The sequence below is a fragment of the Zootoca vivipara genome, chromosome 2, assembly GCF_963506605.1.
Source record: "Zootoca vivipara chromosome 2, rZooViv1.1, whole genome shotgun sequence".
Lineage (NCBI taxonomy): Eukaryota > Metazoa > Chordata > Lepidosauria > Squamata > Lacertidae > Zootoca > Zootoca vivipara.
The window spans coordinates 17,523,550-17,540,660 of NC_083277.1; the positions used below are offsets into that span (position 1 = coordinate 17,523,550).

A 17,111-nucleotide genomic window follows, 5' to 3' on the forward strand; every position below is an offset into this window, starting at 1 on the left:
ATAAATATAAGACGTGTCTTATTTTAGGAGAAACACGGTAGATGTGCCGGTACCAACAGATTGTATATGACACAATGTTGAGGCAGAAGAGCCAAGGTGCTGGACTGAATTAGGCAAGCCGCCCAGGGTAAGAGTTGCGGGGAGCATTTTTTTTTTGCTACCATAATTTACATTGATCATTATCATAATCACCATCATAAACTTTATTGCACTACCGAAGGCCATGGCATCATTCACAATGGGAACAAAAAGAAAAGCAACAATAAGCGTAAAAACCATAAAAACATCAGGCACTGCAGATACAGTACAATAAACCATGATCATTTCTCCTAAAAAATATTTGTTGCATACAATAGAATAGCAAGGGGTCATCAGGTAGAATGTGCCAGCTTAAATGTCTGAATCACCTTTGCAGTTGACCGCTATTTTATCTAGTTCTTTTCTCATGATCCTCTTAGCTGCCAACGCATATACTGCTACTTTATAAGTTACAAAGTCATCAGTATCACTCAGCAGCCATTTCACCCTTTCCACGCTGTTCGAGTGTGTTCCATTCGTGAGCAGGGTTTTTTATAAATCGGTCCTCTATAGTGGGCATTGCAATAATTAGTGGTACAGGTCCTCTATACAAGGTTGCCCGCACAGGCAAAGTCTCTCCTTGTACTGTACCGTACCGACCATCCACCACCACCGAGGGCATTGATTGAAATCATAATTCTGTAAAAGAAGAAGAAGAAGAGTTTGGATTTGATATCCCGCTTTATCATTACCCTAAGGAGTCTCAAAGCAGCTAACATTCTCCTTTCCTTTGTGAGGTGAGTGAGGCTGAGAGACTTCAGAGAAGTGTGACTAGCCCAAGGTCACCCAGCAGCTGCATGTGGAGGAGCGGAGACTCAAACCCGGTCCCCCGGATTACGAGTCTACAGCTCTTAACCACTACACCACACTGGCTCTGCAATTCTTAGTACAGCAAGTGGGAGCTTTGTCAAATCACTAGCTCAGATTTGCTCCGTTTTGATAAGTGGGAACCATGGTGAACTTTGGGTAGAGGCCATTGTGGTTAAATCCCTTTCTGCATCAGACCTGAAGAGACCATCTCTTAAGTGCCTCTTATCCATCTTCATGATCACCTGAAGTTCTTGTAACTGATATTGGGTCAAGAGGCATTGGATACATGGATCATTATGGAGATGCCTCCAGATGTGAGAGAATCTGCATCTCTTTCTCTTTCAGTCTCCTCCTGTCGTTTTCCCCTTGACCCTCTCCCCTTCACAAACACATACACATACTGAATGCTATTACACTCTTTTTTAAAAAAGAACATATCTTATCAGTGTGGCTCAGTGGGTGCTTCTTTTTGCTTGGCTCATCCTCTCTGGGTGTCTCCCCAGTCTTCATCTTCCCTTCTGCCCCCCCTCTAGTCACATAGGAAGGGCCATAGCTCAGTGGTGGAGCATCTGCTTTGCATGAAGAGGGTCCCAGGTTCAATCCTTGGCATCTCTCGAATGGGCTTGCAGAGAGCCGGGTCTGCAATCTTGCACAGCTGCTGCCTGTCAGCCTAGACCCGTGTCCTTCAAGCTTCAATCCCCAGAGCTGTTGGACTGCAACTCCCATTGTCCATCACCATTGGCTAAGGTGTCTGGGTCATGATGGGAACCCAAGCACAGAGAATACTGTGTAATCCTGAGATAGCTGGACTAATGCTCTTATTGGCTATAAGGCAATTTCATGTCTGCCCAGGCTACCCCAGGTATTTTCCACACAGTACCCTTTTGATGACCTGGACTACGGAGTTGCATCCAGAGTGAGCTCTGTGAGAGTTTCCTTGGCCCAAGGTGGAGCCACCTCTCCCTCAACACAGACTGCCATAGCAGACCAAGAAGCCAAGCCATGGGCCACTCCATGGGATAGATTTTTGTTGTTGTTAATATTCTTCATTGCAAATCTTATTTTATTTCCCGCACCCAGAGATCTCAGAATACAGTGTGGGCTATACAAATATTAAATAAATAAAAGGATATCCAGTGTGTAAAACTGACCTAGACATAATGAATTTACTTCTCACTGTGACAGGGGTGAGATAGTAGGGTATACTGAATTTTTCAAATTCCAAAAATGTGGGGTGTTAAAAAGTTTAATATGGCTTGGGAATTCAAAAGATATTTTGGTTAAACTAATACAACTTAGATTTGCTTGTTAAGCAAAATGGGTGTAAGATTGTATAGATATTATGAAAATTGATTGACAAGTAGTTGCAGTGTATATTATATGATCAAATTAGTATTACTGTATTTGGTTTTCCAAAAGTAGTTTATGTGCTTCTTCAGCAAAGGTCACCATCAAACTAGATGTTGTCCAGTCACAAAAAATAATAGCAGGTTTTAATTCCTCACACTCAGAAATAGCCCTCACTGAATAAATTTGCAAAAATTAAGTTTCACCCCCTAAAATGACATGCCCTAATGAGTTGGTGAGGAGTGTCATCTTGAAAAAGGGAGCAAAAATTATAGGATGGATGGATGGATGTGAAATGAAGAGAAGAATAGAGAAATAATATTGAATACACTTGTTTTTAGGAGGGAATTTAATTATTGTTTGATTTTATACTAATGTTATATATTTGATATTAGCCGCCCTGAGCCCAGTTTCGGCCAGGAACAGGGTGGGATACAAATAAATATTTTATTATTATTTTTATTATTTCATCATCATCATCATTATATTTATTATATTTATTATTATATTTATTATTATATTTATTATTATTATTATTATATTATTTCATTTTATTATTAGTATTATCATCATCATCATCATCATCATCATCATCATTTGCTTGGAAATGTATATGGGGAAAGTGCCTTGGATGGATATTTTAAGATGAAGTTGGGGGACAGATTAAGCATCTTTAACACAGATTCTTCCTCCCTCCTTAAATTGATCCTTCAAACAGCAATTCATTTTAAAGGGTCATGGGACAGCAACAAAAAAGCATATTTTGTGTTTCTGTTACTGTTCTTGCATTTACAGCTGATACAATTAGGTTATTCAACCTTTGTTAAGTTTTTCTAAACAGATTTTCCTAATAGGGGAGGTCTCCAACCCTGGATCATTTTATTGTATACTCTTTGTCTTTATTTTTAACTGCAAGTCTACATTTTTCTGAGATTTGACCACCAGAATAGTACACAGTATTCAAAGTGTGGCTGGTCACTGGTTTACATATGAGTATATGGTAGCTGGCACTTTATTTCAATCTTATTATTTTCAACTTTAAATTTGCCTTTTTTAGATCACTACAAAACATTATCATTTTCTGTAAGCATTCCAACCCTTATGTGCAGGTTCACCATGCCTACATTAAGCCGTGAAAAAATTAGGTTTTCTTATTGTACACATGGTACATGGGTGATCTGCATAGCTGCCAAGTCTCCCGTATTCCCCGGGAAATCCCTGTTTTTCCAGCTGTTCCTAGCTGAAAAAACAGATTTTTTTGGTTTTCCCCGGTTTCTTCTGGCGCAGCGGCCATTTTGGAACTGGGTAAAGCAGCATCAAAAGTCACTTCTGAGCATGCTCCGCCCAGTTCCAAAATGGCGGCAGCGCTACTTCCGGTCTGCTACTTCCGCCCGGTCTCTTATTTCTCCGACAGCAACTTGGCAGGTATGGTGATCTCTGTCATACCAAGATGCCACTATTGCTCTTCTGCCAGCGGTTTATTCCAGCTCCATTTTCTGTAGGTATTTTGCTATTTTTTCTTTCTTACTTTTCCAGATAATGTACAGGGAAGCAATGTGGGGAGATAATCAGAGCTATGAAGGAGAATTCATCTTACTGGGAGTGGCTGACCGCCCACGCTTGGAGATGTTGCTCTTTGGTCTTGTCCTGATGTGCTACACGATGACCTTGCTGGGCAACACAACCATCATTGTGGTGTCGCGGCTGGACCCCCATCTCCACACCCCCATGTATTTCTTCCTCAGCAACCTCTCCTTCCTTGATCTTTGCTTCACCACCAGTGTGGGCCCGCAGATGTTGGTGAACTTCTGGAGGAAAAGGAAGACCATCAGTTACGGTGCCTGCGTGCCCCAGCTCTACATCTTCCTTGCTTTGGGCTCCACAGAATGTGTCCTTTTGGCTGTCATGGCCTACGACCGATATGCTGCAGTCTGTCATCCGCTGCGCTACACTACCATTATGAGCCACTCTTTATGTTTCAAAATGGCTGCCATCGCCTGGCTTTTTGGCTTCGGCAATTCACTAGTGCACACAGTGATGACTCTTCGGCTCCCACGGTGTAGAGAGAACCGAATAGACAATTTTTTCTGTGAGGTTCCAGCCTTAATCAAACTGGCCTGTGTTGACACCTCCTTCAATGAGGCTTTGCTTGTTGGTTTTAGTGCAGTGTTCCTTATAGTACCACTAGGCCTCATTATGGTCTCTTATAGCTACGTTGTGGTTGCTGTGTTGAGGATCCGCTCAGCGGAGGGCAGGCAGAAGGCCTTCAGCACCTGTGCTTCCCACTTGATTGTGGTGTCGCTCTTTTATGGGACGGCCACCTTCAGCTACGTTCAGCCCGCGTCCAACTACTCCCGCGATCAGGGCAAGATGGTTTCCCTTTTCTATACATTTGTTGTCACCATGCTCAATCCCTTAATCTATACCCTGAGGAACAAAGAGGTACACAAAGCTCTAAGAAGACTGACGAAGAGAACTTAAGACCAATGTCTCCCAACTCCGTTCAGAGGCTGTGTGGTTATATTTTAATAATAAATAACTAAAACCTCACTGATCACTTATATGACACTTTTTTTTCTTAACCAGAGCTTCTTTTCAATTTTGAATTGACTGCCGGATATGCCAGTGAATCAGGCTGGACACTGCAGTCAGTACTGCACCCCTCTGAGGTCTGTGCCCTAGGCAGTTATCTAGTTTGCCCCATGATAGGGCCGGCCCTGTGTGCCGGCCTCAGTCAAATTGGCCTGTTCTGACACCTCACTGAATGAGGTGGTGCTCTTTGCTTCCAGTGTTGTATTCCTTGTTGCACCCTTAGGCCTCATTAGGGACTTTCATAGCTACACTGAGATGCTGTGTTAAGGTTCGCTCAGCTGAGGGCAGTCAAAAGGCCTTCAACACCTGTGCCTCCCACTTGATTGTGGTGTTGCTGTTTTATGGGGCGGCCATTTTCAGTTACCTTCAGCCCCCAGTCCAACTACTCTTGTGACTAGGCAAGATGGTTTCCCTTTTCTATGCATTGGGTGTCACCACGCTTATTGCACTAATCTATATCCTGAGGTATAATGGGCTTGCCCCGTTCATTCCAGGCACACGTCCGTGTTTTAAAACTTTGTGTTCATTTTTTAAAGGATATTATTTTTTACATTTGGAGTTGTGCATTGAGAACTAATATCCTTTAAAAAATAAAGATTAAAAAGACTGCCAATAATACGACCGTTGGGTTGATGGGAATAAAATGGAGGTTAAATCAGGTCCTCCCTCACAAGAGGGCACATGTTGCAGTGGGACCTGGCTGTAAGGGGGAGGGAGTACAGAGTACCCCCCCCCCATCATCAAGAGTAGCTCCTCACAGAGTAGCGAAGGAAACACAGACTCCGGGGAGGGAAGTCAGGACACGGAGAGAGAGTGCCCGGGCTCAGGCAGGATGAAAGAGCCCAGACTCCACAGACGGGAGGAGAGCGAAGGGGACCAGGGGGAGAGGGAAAACATGGAACGCAGACCCTTTCCGCCGGTTCCGGAATTACGAAGGAGGAGAAAAGAAAAGAGATTCAGTGTCCCGCGCCTTTTATGTTGGGGGCGTTCGTGCCGAGGGGCACTTCCGGATTCTGCATCAGACTGAGGAGACATGTTTCTGCACCTGCTTCACTGTACATATCAGCACCAATAAACACGTTATGGAAAAGTAACCTGAGGAGCGTCGTTACTCGAGAGTAGTCACAAGAAACCCCTGACACTGGCAATCAGGCCTTGTGTTGTGGGTGGGAACATTGGAGCGGCCACAACACCCTACTGGTGGTCCCTCGATCGTGGGAGAATTGGGCTAGCGGGACGCCAGTGAAAGCGATGAAGGGACCACTATTTAAGCTGATGCACGTGCCCAGAGCTTCCTCTTTCGGGCTCAGTGCATCGGAACACCCGCCCACCTCTCCCTATATTTAGGGCTTGCGCTTGACCTTGCTATGCCGTCATGTGTTGCCTGTCGTTGGGACAGGGGCAAAACAGGAATTTTCCCCACCTGGCTGATTGGCTGGTGCCATTTGGGTTTCATCTGCCGCATAGCAAGTTGTCACAACTTGTAAGGTTGCGGATAGGTTCTGGTTCAGGTGATAGGGGTGGCAGGAAGCCCAGCCATTTATTGTAATCAATAAAGTTGTGGCCTAAATTCTGCCAAAAACCAAACCAAAAATTTGAGTCCTGTCTGAATTTATTTCCAGGCCTGGTTAAAAGGACTCCTGTTGAAATATTCTATACCACAAATGTTTGATATAGGGGGTTTCTCCCACATTTGTTATGCTATACCCCCAGCAGTTATGGGGTAACACTGAGGAAGCATCACAGAACAACCTGAAGCAAATTCTTTATGCTACCACTAATCGGTGCTTTTTTTCCTGGGGGGCACAGGGGCATGCATACCCCTAAACATTGTGTGAATCTAAGTTTGGCCTCATTGAGGGGCAGTATTTCAATATGAGTAGGAAATTGAGAATACCCCTCAACATTTTTAGGGGGGGAGCACTGCCACTAATACACAATGAAGGCGTCAAGAACATGTTGCAGAATATAACTGACAGGGCCTTGAATAGCAGTACATCACCACAAGTGGGAGTGAACTGTGTCGTATGAATAGCAAGGAGACAAAAAGCAGAGGGGAAGGAAAACCAAATCATAGCTGCCAAGTTATCCCCTTTTTAAGGGATTTTCCCTTATGCTGAATAGGCTTCCTCGTGAGAAAAGGGAAAACTTGGCAGCTATGAACCAAATGCGGATCAGTTCCTAGTGAATTTTGTGGCTATATGATGATGCGAACCCAGACCACCCCCCCTTGGACTAAAGCTAGTTCTCTAAATGTGACATCACACGAGGTGTCCAAAGAGCAAATTGGAATACTCAGAAATATCAATAGGCATTGAAATAAATTTATCCGACCAACTTTGACAGTTTACATATAGCTAGTTAATTCAAAGTCTTTTGCTCCCTAAGGAGTTAAGTAGTATTTTTCTTTCCATGCCTTCCCTCATGCAAGTCACAGACTCCAAATGACATTGCGCAAGCGAGGAGGAGGAGAGTCCTTTGAGGCTTCTCAACTCATGGCTCCAGCGTAAAATTTGTCCCTAATTATTGAGTCTGAGTTCTGTTCCTTCTGCGGCTCAATGATGGTTCTTCAGGGAGCTGCTGAAGATGGGGAGAGAGAGCAACTTCCTCCACCACCTCCCTGCTGGATAACATCATAAAATCAGTTCTCTTGTCTCCAGAAGGTCCCTTTTGAGAGAGATCCTGCTACTACGGTCATGTAGATGTGCAGGTACTAACAGATACTATGGGACACAGTGCTGAGCCAGAAGAGCCCAGGCACTGGACTGAATCAGGCAAGCCAACCCAAGTAAGGGTTTTTTGGGGGTAGCATTTCCCTTTTTCTTCCACCTTTTGCATTGATCATTATGCGGATGTCTCCAAATATATGAGATTCTGCATCCCTGTCTCCTGCTTTGAGCTGTCTCCCTTGACACTCTCCCCCTGAATGCTTTTTCTCTTTATTCAATCTTATTTCATTCTTCATCTGATTCAACTATTTCTGTACAGAACAGAGCGGTGCAAAGCAGCCTTCCCTGGTGTGGTGCCTGCCAGATGTTTTCAGCGACAACTCCCATCAATGCCAGTTGACAAGACTAATAGTTAAGAGGGAAGGGAGTTTTAGTCTTAAATATCTGTATAGGGCAGGGGTCCCCAAACTACGGCCCCCGGGCCGGATGCGGCCCAATCGGCCTTCCAATCCGGCCCGCGACGACTCCCGCCGCCCGCTGCCGCCGCCCGCTCTCACGGCGCGCGGCGCAGCGACGATCTAAAAAATCGGCAAAAAATCGCCGAAAATCCTTTGTGCGCATGCGTATGGGCCTCTCCCGACCCGGAAGAGGTCATTTCTGGTGCACTTCCGGGTCGGGGGAGGCCCATACGCATGCGCACAAGCGATTTTTTGCGATTTTTTCCCGCCCGTGTGCGTGTGCGCATGCGCACGGGCGCGCACTCCCCCGCCCTCCGGCCCGCTGCGCGCGCACTCCCCTGCCCTCCGGCCCACCGCGCGGTCGGCGCGGCGGGCACCGGCCCGCCGCGCAGAAAGTCTGGGGACCCCTGGTATAGGGCATCGGGTTGGGACGAGGAAGATGTAAAAGCTAAATGTTTAATTCATTCATTTTCTTTGCAAATCTAAACTAGGTGAACTGCTCGCTCTCCAGTCTCCGAGTCAGTCTTATAATTTCATCTCCCTGGCATCCTCCCCCCCCCCAAGCCTTTCCTTTACAGTGTAAGGATTGCCCAACAGGTCAGCCGCGATCAACTCGTAGATCACCTGACTGATTTCTCTTTTTCCCCCAAATAATTTTTATTGATTTTCATACATAAACATTTATACATTATACACTATTAATCATAATATACAATACAACAAAATACAGCAAATACCCCAACCCCTCGCCCCTTCATTATTAACATCTCTTTTCATCTTCTATTTCTATTAGTTCTGCCGAACCCGACTTCCTCCTTCTTTCACATCTGGTTTTCTATCCTCTTTTCCTTTTATCTGCTCCTTTTTCTTGTACATTTTCTCTTTTGTCTATGTCTCCATTACTTCCCTTTATTACAGTTGTAGGTATTATATCAAGCCAATTAGTGTTATTGTTGATTTACAATATATTTTCAGATATTCTGTAAATTTATTCCATTCTTTTTGAGATTTCTGGTCTTTTTGCTCTCTTACTTTTCCAGTCAGCTTTGCCAACTCTAGATACTCTACCATTTTTCACCTGACTGATTTCTGTTGACCGCAGTCCAGCTTCTCTCTGAGGCAGCCTGAGAGAGCTCAGCACACTCCTCTAGAATGACACACACGCATAACAAAGGCAGAAGAAGAACGAGAAGTGAGCAGGCAGAAGGCGGGAGGAGGCGGGAGGAGAGGCACGCGGACGGAGAGGCATGCGCTCCTACTGGCTTCTCAGAGAGAGAACTTTTGCCTCCCTTTCCTCCCCCCCCACTTAAACTCCCCCCCCCCCGGTGCAGTCAGTTGTTCCATATCCAGTTCTAACTGTAGCTTCTTGTCTCACATAGAGATTTCTCAGGAGACAGATGAGGTGATCAGCACTCCCATTTCTTTAAGAACTTGCCATAGTTTGCTGCGGTCCACACAATCAAAGGCTTTTGCATAGTCAATGAAGCAGAAGTAGATGTTTTTCTGGAACTCTCTAGCTTTCTCCATAATCCAGCGCATGTTTGCTATTTGGTCTCTGGTTCCTCTGCCCCTTCAAAATCCAGCTTGCACTTCTGGGAGTTCTCGGTCCACATACTGCCTAAGCCTGCCTTGTAGAATTTTAAGCATAACCTTGCTAGCGTGTGAAATGAGCGCAATTGTGCGGTAGTTGGAGCATTCTTTGGCACTGCCCTTCTTTGGAATTGGGATGTAGACTGATCTTCTCCAATCCTCTGGCCATTGCTGAGTTTTCCAAACTTGCTGGCATATTGGGTGTAGCACCTTAACAGCATCATCTTTTAAAATTTTAAATAGTTCAGCTGGAATATCATCACTTCAGCTTACCATTATCCATGGTTCTTACATTCCAGGTTCCTATGCAATATTTTTCTTTACAGCATCGGACTTTCCTTTCGCTTCCAGGCATATCCGCAACTGAGCGACCTTTTGGCTTTGGCCCAGCCGCTTCATCAGCTCTGAATCTACTTGTACTTGTCCTCCACTCTTCCTCAGTAGCATGTTGGACGCCTTCCGACCTGAGGGGCTCATCTTCCAGTGTCATAACTTTTATATGCCTGTTGTCTTTGTCCATGGAGTTTTCTTGGCAGGGATACTGGAGTGTCTTGCCAGTTCCTTCTCCAGGTGGATCACGTTTAGTCAAAACTCTCCACTATGACCTGTCCATCTTGGGTGGCCCTGCATGGCATAGCTCATAGCTTCTCTGAGTTATTCAAGCCCCTTCGCCACAACAAGGCATTGATCCACAAAGGGGGCTAGCGTGTGAAATGAGTGCAATTGTGTGGTAGTTGGAGCATTCTTTGGCACTGCCCTTCTTTGGGATTGGGATGTAGACTGATCTTCTCCAATCCTCTGGCCACTGCTGAGCTTTCCAAACTTGCTGGCATATTGAGTGTAGCACCTTAACAGCATCCTCTTTTAAAAATTTTAATAGTTCAGCTGGACTGTCATTACTTCCACTGGCCTTGTTATTAGCAGTGCTTTCTAAGGCCCATTTTACTTCACTCTCCAGGATGTCTGGCTCAAGGTCAGCAACCACACTACCTGGGGTGTACGAGACCTCCATATCTTTCTGGTGTAATTCCTCTGTGTATTCTTGCCACCTCTTCTTGATGTCTTCTGCTTCTGTTAGGTCCTTACCACTTTTGTCCTTTATTGTGGTAATCTTTGCACGAAATGTTCCTTTCATATCTCCAATTTTCTTGAACAGATCTCTGGTTTTCCCCATTCTATTGTTTTCCTCTATTTCTTTGCATTGCTCGTTTAAGAAGGCCCTTTTGTCTCTCCTTGCTATTCTTTGAAAATCTGCATTCAATTTCCTGTATCTTTCATTACCTCCCTCTCATTTTGCTTGCCTTCTCTCCCCCGCTATTTGTTAGGCTTCGTTGGGCAGCCACTTTGCTTCCTTGCATTTCCTTTTCCTTGGGATGGTTTTCATTGCTGCCTCCTGTAAGATAAGAGAAGAGAAGAGAAGAGAAGATAAGATGATAAGATAAGAGAAGATAAGATGATAAGATAAGATAAAAGATAAGATATCTTTATTGTATAATGTTACAAGCTTGCCTCCATAGTTCTGCAGGCACACTGTCCACCAAATCTAAATCCTTAAAACTGTTTCTCACTTCCACAGTGTATTCAACAGGGATTTGATTTAGATTGTATCTTACTGGCCCAGTGGTTTTCTTACTTTCTTCAGTTTAAGATTGAATTTTGCTATAAGAAGCTGATGATCTGAGCCACAGTCTGAGCCACAGTCAGCTCCAGGTCATGTTTTTGCTGGCTGTATAGAGCTTCTCCATCTTTGGCTGCAGAGAATATGTTCTTGTTGTTTAGTCGTTTAGTCGTGTCCGACTCTTCATGACCCCATGGACCATAGCACGCCAGGCACTCCTGTCTTGCACTGCCTCCTGCAGTTTGGTCAAACTCATGTTCGTAGCTTCGAGAACACTGTCTAACCATCTCGTCCTCTGTCGTCCTCCTTCTCCCTAGTGCCCTCAATCTTTCCCAACATCAGGGGCTTTTCCAGGGAGTCTTCTCTTCTCATGAGGTGGCCAAAGTATTGGAGCCCCAGCTTCAGGATTTGTCCTTCCAGTGAGCACTCAGGGCTGATTTCCTTCAGAATGGATAGGTTTGATCTTCTTGCAGTCCATGGGACTCTCAAGAGTCTCCTCCAGCACAATAATTCAAAAGCATCAATTCTTCGGCGATCATTCAATGCTGCCCATCTGGTGATGTCCATGTGTAGAGTCGTCTCGTGTTGTTGGAAAAGAGTGTTTGTGATGACCAGCTTGTTCTCTTGACAGAACTCTATTAGCCTTTGCCCTGCTTTGTTTTGAACTCCAAGGCCAAACTTGCCAGTTGTTCCTTTTATCTTTTGACTCCCCACTTTAGCATTCCAATCTCCTATAATAAGAAGAACATCCTTCTTTAGTTTGTGCTATTTGCCCACTGATGGCTGTCATTCTCTGGCTACATTGCTGGAGGTAACAGAAAACCATCAACACTAGTAGACAATGAATGTCTTATCATCCACACAGAGAATTAATCTCCTTTGAATGCTCACGAAGTTTGTGGCGATCAGTATATCTTGTTTTGCCGTGCTCTGTGTGAAAAAACTATTTATTTTGCTCTGTCCTAAATCTCCCACCATTTGGAGTCATTGGAAGACCCCAGTGAAAAGAAGGAAGGAAGGAAGGAAGGAAGGAAGGAAGGAAGGAAGGAAGGAAGGAAGGAAGGAAGGAAGGAAGGAAGGTCCCTCTATCCACTTTTTAACACAGCCTGTATTATGTCATAAATGTCAATCAAGTCCACCGCTTTAGGATCAAAAGCCCCAAATCTGCCACCCTGAGAACCATTGGAAAGAAGGGGTGGGTATTTCCTCCTCATATCATAGCCATGAATTCTGCAGCTGCTGCACTAGTCAAACTCATCCTAGATATGAAGAGCTGTTTGCTGCGGCTCTTGCCGGCTCCCGCTCAGTTGGGGCTCCACATGGTGCACGCTGCTGGGCGTTTTGGCGGGGCAGCAGCATCCGGTTCCGGGCGCCGACAGGCATCTTCCTCTTCCATGGCACCATCCAGACGTGCTCCCACCACTACGGCTTATTTTTGGGGTGTGTCTTATATTTTGTCAACACATGAAAATCCTGCCATGGCTTATTTTATAGGTACTTCTTATTTTATGAGAAACACGGTACTAACCTAAACATGGCCATTCTTTGAAATTCACACAGTGCAGCTCTCCAGCCAAGTAATGTGTATAAAACTGCATATATCTGCACCATATACTTCTGACAATCATCTGGTTTAAATGTTGTTTTTTAAAAGTAGTAGATTACCTTTGGCCCTCCAGATGTTGCTGAACGACAACTCCCATCATGCCATGATGGGGTGGAGCAGAATTGTGCTTCAGCAACACCTGGAGGGCTGAATGTTCCCCATCCCTACATTAAGCCATGTAAAAATGAGAAGGTTTCTCGTTGGACACATGGTTCCTGGTTCATATTCATACTGCATAGATCCAGAGGTAGTTTGGGTAGAGATTACACTTAACTGGAGCTTGGACTTGGAGAATGGGGACTAGTTTCATGTCCAAGAATGAGAATCATTGGGTGATCACAGTTTTGCAACCATGCCAATATTGCTCTTATGTCAACTGTTTATTCCAGCTCCATTTTAAGTAGGTATTCTGCTATTTTTGTTTCTTCCTTTTCTAGATAATGTACAGGGAAGCATTGTGGGAAGAAGGTAACCAGAGTTACCAAGGAGAATTCATTTTACTGGGAGTGGCTGACCGTCCACGCTTGGAGATGTTGCTCTTTGGTCTTGTCCTGATGTGCTACACAATTACGTTGCTGGGAAACACAACCATCATTGTGGTGTCGCGGCTGGACCCCCATCTCCACACCCCCATGTACTTCTTCCTCACCAATCTCTCTGTCCTTGATCTTTGCTTCACCACCAGTGTAGGCCCACAGATGCTGGTGAACTTCTGGCGGGAAAGGAAGACCATCAGTTATGGTGCCTGCGTGGCCCAGCTCTACATCTACCTTGCTTTGGGCTCCACAGAATGTATTATTTTGGTTTCCATGGCCTATGACCGCTATGCTGCCGTCTGCCACCCACTGCGTTACACCACCATTATGAGCCACTCTGTATGCTACAAAATGGCTGCTGTTGCCTGGATTAGTGGCCTTTGCAACCCAGTGGTAATAACAGTGATGACTCTTCGGCTCCCACGGTGTGGAGAGAACCGAATAGACAATTTTTTCTGTGAGGTACCTGCCTTAATCAAATTGGCCTGTGTTGACACCTCGTTCACTGAGGGTGTGCTCTTTATTTCCAGTGTGCTGTTCCTTGTAACACCCCTAGGGCTCATTACGGTCTCTTATAGTTTCATTGTGGCTGCTGAGTTAAGGATCCGCTCAGCTGAGGGCAGACGGAAGGCCTTCAACACCTGTGCTTCCCACTTAACAGTTGTGTCTCTCTTTTTTGGGACTGCCCTTTTCACCTACCTCCAGCCCACGTCCAGCAAAACCCATGACCAGGCCAAGATGGCCTCCCTTTTCTATACATTTGTCACCACTATGCTCAATCCACTCATTTATACCCTGAGGAACAAAGATGTGCACAAAGCTCTAAGAAGACTGATGAAGAGAACTTAAGGCCAATGTCTCCCAGCTTCATTCAGAGGCTCTGCAGTATATTTTAAGAAAAAGTCCTCATTGATCACTTATATGGCACTGTTCAAATGTACAAAGCTCCCCTTTCACTTTGTGTCACCCACAGAATAATCCAATGAATTAGGCTACTTTCAGCATTATTATAACTGTTATTCCTGAAGGCCGACTACAAGTTGCTTAAGATGAGCCAAGCTGGATCAGGCCAAAATCCTATCTAGTCTAGCATGGCCGTATGTCTGGAAATTCTCAGACATGCCCTCTTTTTGGGGCCCTACATGTCCATCTGGGGGAAATTTTATATTTTAAAGCAAATGTCCTTGTTTTGGTGGTTTTAAGAAAAAATGTGCACGGGTGACTGGTTCAAGCTCAGGTTCTGGTGCTTGCACCCCAGGCTCTGGCATAGGTAGCTAGGGCTTGGCAGCAGCGGAGCTGCTATTGGGCGATTGCTTTAAAAAAGCTCAACAAATTTTTGTGTCCAGAATTTTACCTCTTGAAATATGGCAACCCTAAGTCTAGCATCCTGTTTTCACAATGACCAATGAGATGTCTAGCCAGAAGCAAGAGCTAAGCACACTCTTCACTTTTGGATCTTGTCAACTGATATTTAGAGCCTCAACACAATGGCTGTGCATGTTTATAGTATCTTTTAATAATAATAAAAACCATTTTTGATCACTTTTGTGGCCCTCTTCACTTGCCTAAAACTTTATTTTTTCTTTCAGTATGACTGTCATTAATATGACCATTAGGTTGATGGGAATAAAAATGGAGGATCAAACTTCCTTCCCAAAGTTCCACTGTAAGCCAAACATGCAGGGTGGGGAGAGGGGAAACTGTGCCAAACCGGTTCTGCAGTACTGAAGCTACTCTCACCAGCAGTAATGCAACACTCTTGGTTCCCATGACATGATCGGCCATAGTAAAATGCCGTCATGGACTGGTTTGAAGTTGAGGAATGGTGGGAGGAACCAGTTCAGAGCTTGGGGATTGATGGTGGGACAACACTGAGTGATCAAAGGGAGAAGACTGGGAGGAGGTGTTGGAAGCTGAAGAGGTAGCAGGGCTTAGTGACTCAGAGGAGCCTGTAGCGGAGAGAAGTCCAGAATCAGAGACAGGAGCTGAAGCAAGAAAGGAGGGAGACCTTGAAGTAGAGATGAGTCTGGCTGGTGAAGAGTCTCCGCCACCTGCTGTGATGAGCTCCCCTCCCTGCTGGTCTTCCATAACCAGGAGTGGTATGAGAAGGGAGAAGAAGTTAGCTTCACCCAGGCGCAGTCTCAGATTGCTTGGGGAGGGGTAACCCTGGTGAGTAGGGGACATAGGCAACTATGGGGAGACTCAGCAACTGCTTCATGGGGGCAGGACCTGCTGGAGATGAGTTGCTGTGCTCATTAGGCCTGAGACTCCTCTACGGATCCTGTTTTTGCTAGTGAAGAGTTAACTCCAACCTTCTCAGTGTGATTTACTGCTGGCTCGCTCCTGTCATATGCATTAACTCAAAAAAGGTTGGTGTTCTGCCTAAGACAGTGGACCTTTAGGATTCAGGTGGACAACAAAGACCATCAAAATTGCTCTTTTACAAGTTTTATTAATGGAATGAGGAAAATAAAAAACGATGGAAGAGGAGACAGACATGATCTTATGGCCCCATTTGTTGCTGGAGAATCCCCCTTCTTGGGCAGGCAATGGGTCAAACGGGTCTACAGGAAGGTCTGCAATGAGATTACCTTCGGTGGGCTTGGACCTTATACACTCTATGGAAGTAGTGACCATCACCTTGCCAATTCCCATATACAGTAGCTAGTTAATTCAAAGACTTTTGCTCCCTAAGGAGTTAAGTAGTATTTTTCTTTCCATGTCTTCCCTTGTGCAAGTCACAGCCTCCAGAGTACATTATGCAAGCGAGGAGGAGGAGAGTCCTTTGAGCCTTCTTGCTCATGGGTGCCACATAAATTTTTCCCCTAATTATTGAGTCTGAGTTCTGTTCCTCATGCGGCTCCATGATGGTTCTTCAGGGAGCTGCTGAAGATGGGGAGAGAGAGTAATTTCGTCCACCACCTCCCTGCTGGATAACATCATAAAATCAGTTCTCCTGACTCCAGAAGGCCCCTTTTGAGAGAGATCCTGCTACTACGGTCATGTAGATGTGCAGGTACTAACAGATACTATGGGACACAGTGCTGAGCCAGAAGAGCCCAGGCGCTGGACTGAATTAGGCAAGCCAACCCAAGTAAGAGTTTTTTGGGGGGGAGTATTTCCCTTTTTCTTCCACATTTTACCTTGATCATTATGCAGATGTCTCTAAATATATGAGATTCCGTGTCCCTGTCTCCTACTTTGAGCTGTCTCCCTTCACCCTCCCTCTCTTAAACACACATAAGCACTGAATATGGTATCGTGTTTTGCCATGCTCTGTGTGAAAAACTATTTCTTTTGCTCTGTCCTAAATCTCCCACTATTTGGCGTCATTGGAAGACCCCAGCTTCTAGTAACATGACAGAGAAAGGAAGGAAGGAAAGAAGGAAGGAAGGAAGGAAGGAAGGTCTCTCTATCCACTTTCTCAACACAGCCTGTATTATGTCATAAACGCCAATCAAGTCCCCCCTTTAGGATCAATTTTCTAAGCATAACAGCCCCAAATCTGCCACCCTGAGAACCATTGGATATTCCTCCTCATATTGTTGCCATGTATTCTGCAGCTGCTGCACTAGTGAAACTCATCCTAGATATGAAGAGCCGTTTGCCCCAGTGAAGCCTGGAGAGATTCCATCTGGAGATCTCTGCTTACAGTCTTGCAATTCTGAATACTTCACAGCTACTAATATCAAAACAGAAAACCACACTATTCCCTCTGACTCCAGTCCACTTACAAAGAAGTTACTTACGTCACGAATGTCCAGCTTTTGAAAGAGTCTTTTCTAAGAGGTTTTGTTGAAGAAACCA

At 45.0% G+C, this 17,111-nt stretch overlaps 2 protein-coding genes across 2 annotated transcripts; both read left to right on the forward strand.

The window, feature by feature from the left end:
* Nucleotides 1–3,774: 3,774 nt before the first annotated feature.
* LOC118080100 (olfactory receptor 2G3-like) lies at nt 3,775–4,716 on the forward strand. Its single transcript, XM_035105028.2, has one exon. The coding sequence runs from the start codon at nt 3,775–3,777 to the stop codon at nt 4,714–4,716; it is 942 nt and encodes a 313-aa protein (XP_034960919.2).
* An 8,492-nt stretch (nt 4,717–13,208) lies between these two features.
* LOC118076036 (olfactory receptor 2G3-like) lies at nt 13,209–14,153 on the forward strand. Its single transcript, XM_035098540.2, has one exon. It carries the CDS (start codon nt 13,209–13,211, stop codon nt 14,151–14,153), a length of 945 nt encoding a protein of 314 aa, XP_034954431.2.
* Nucleotides 14,154–17,111: the final 2,958 nt, after the last annotated feature.

Coding starts and splice junctions, on each gene's coding strand:
- LOC118076036 (XM_035098540.2), top strand. CDS start 13,209: ATGTACAGGGAAGCATTGTGGGAAGAAGGTAACCAGAGTTACCAAGGA.
- LOC118080100 (XM_035105028.2), top strand. CDS start 3,775: ATGTACAGGGAAGCAATGTGGGGAGATAATCAGAGCTATGAAGGAGAA.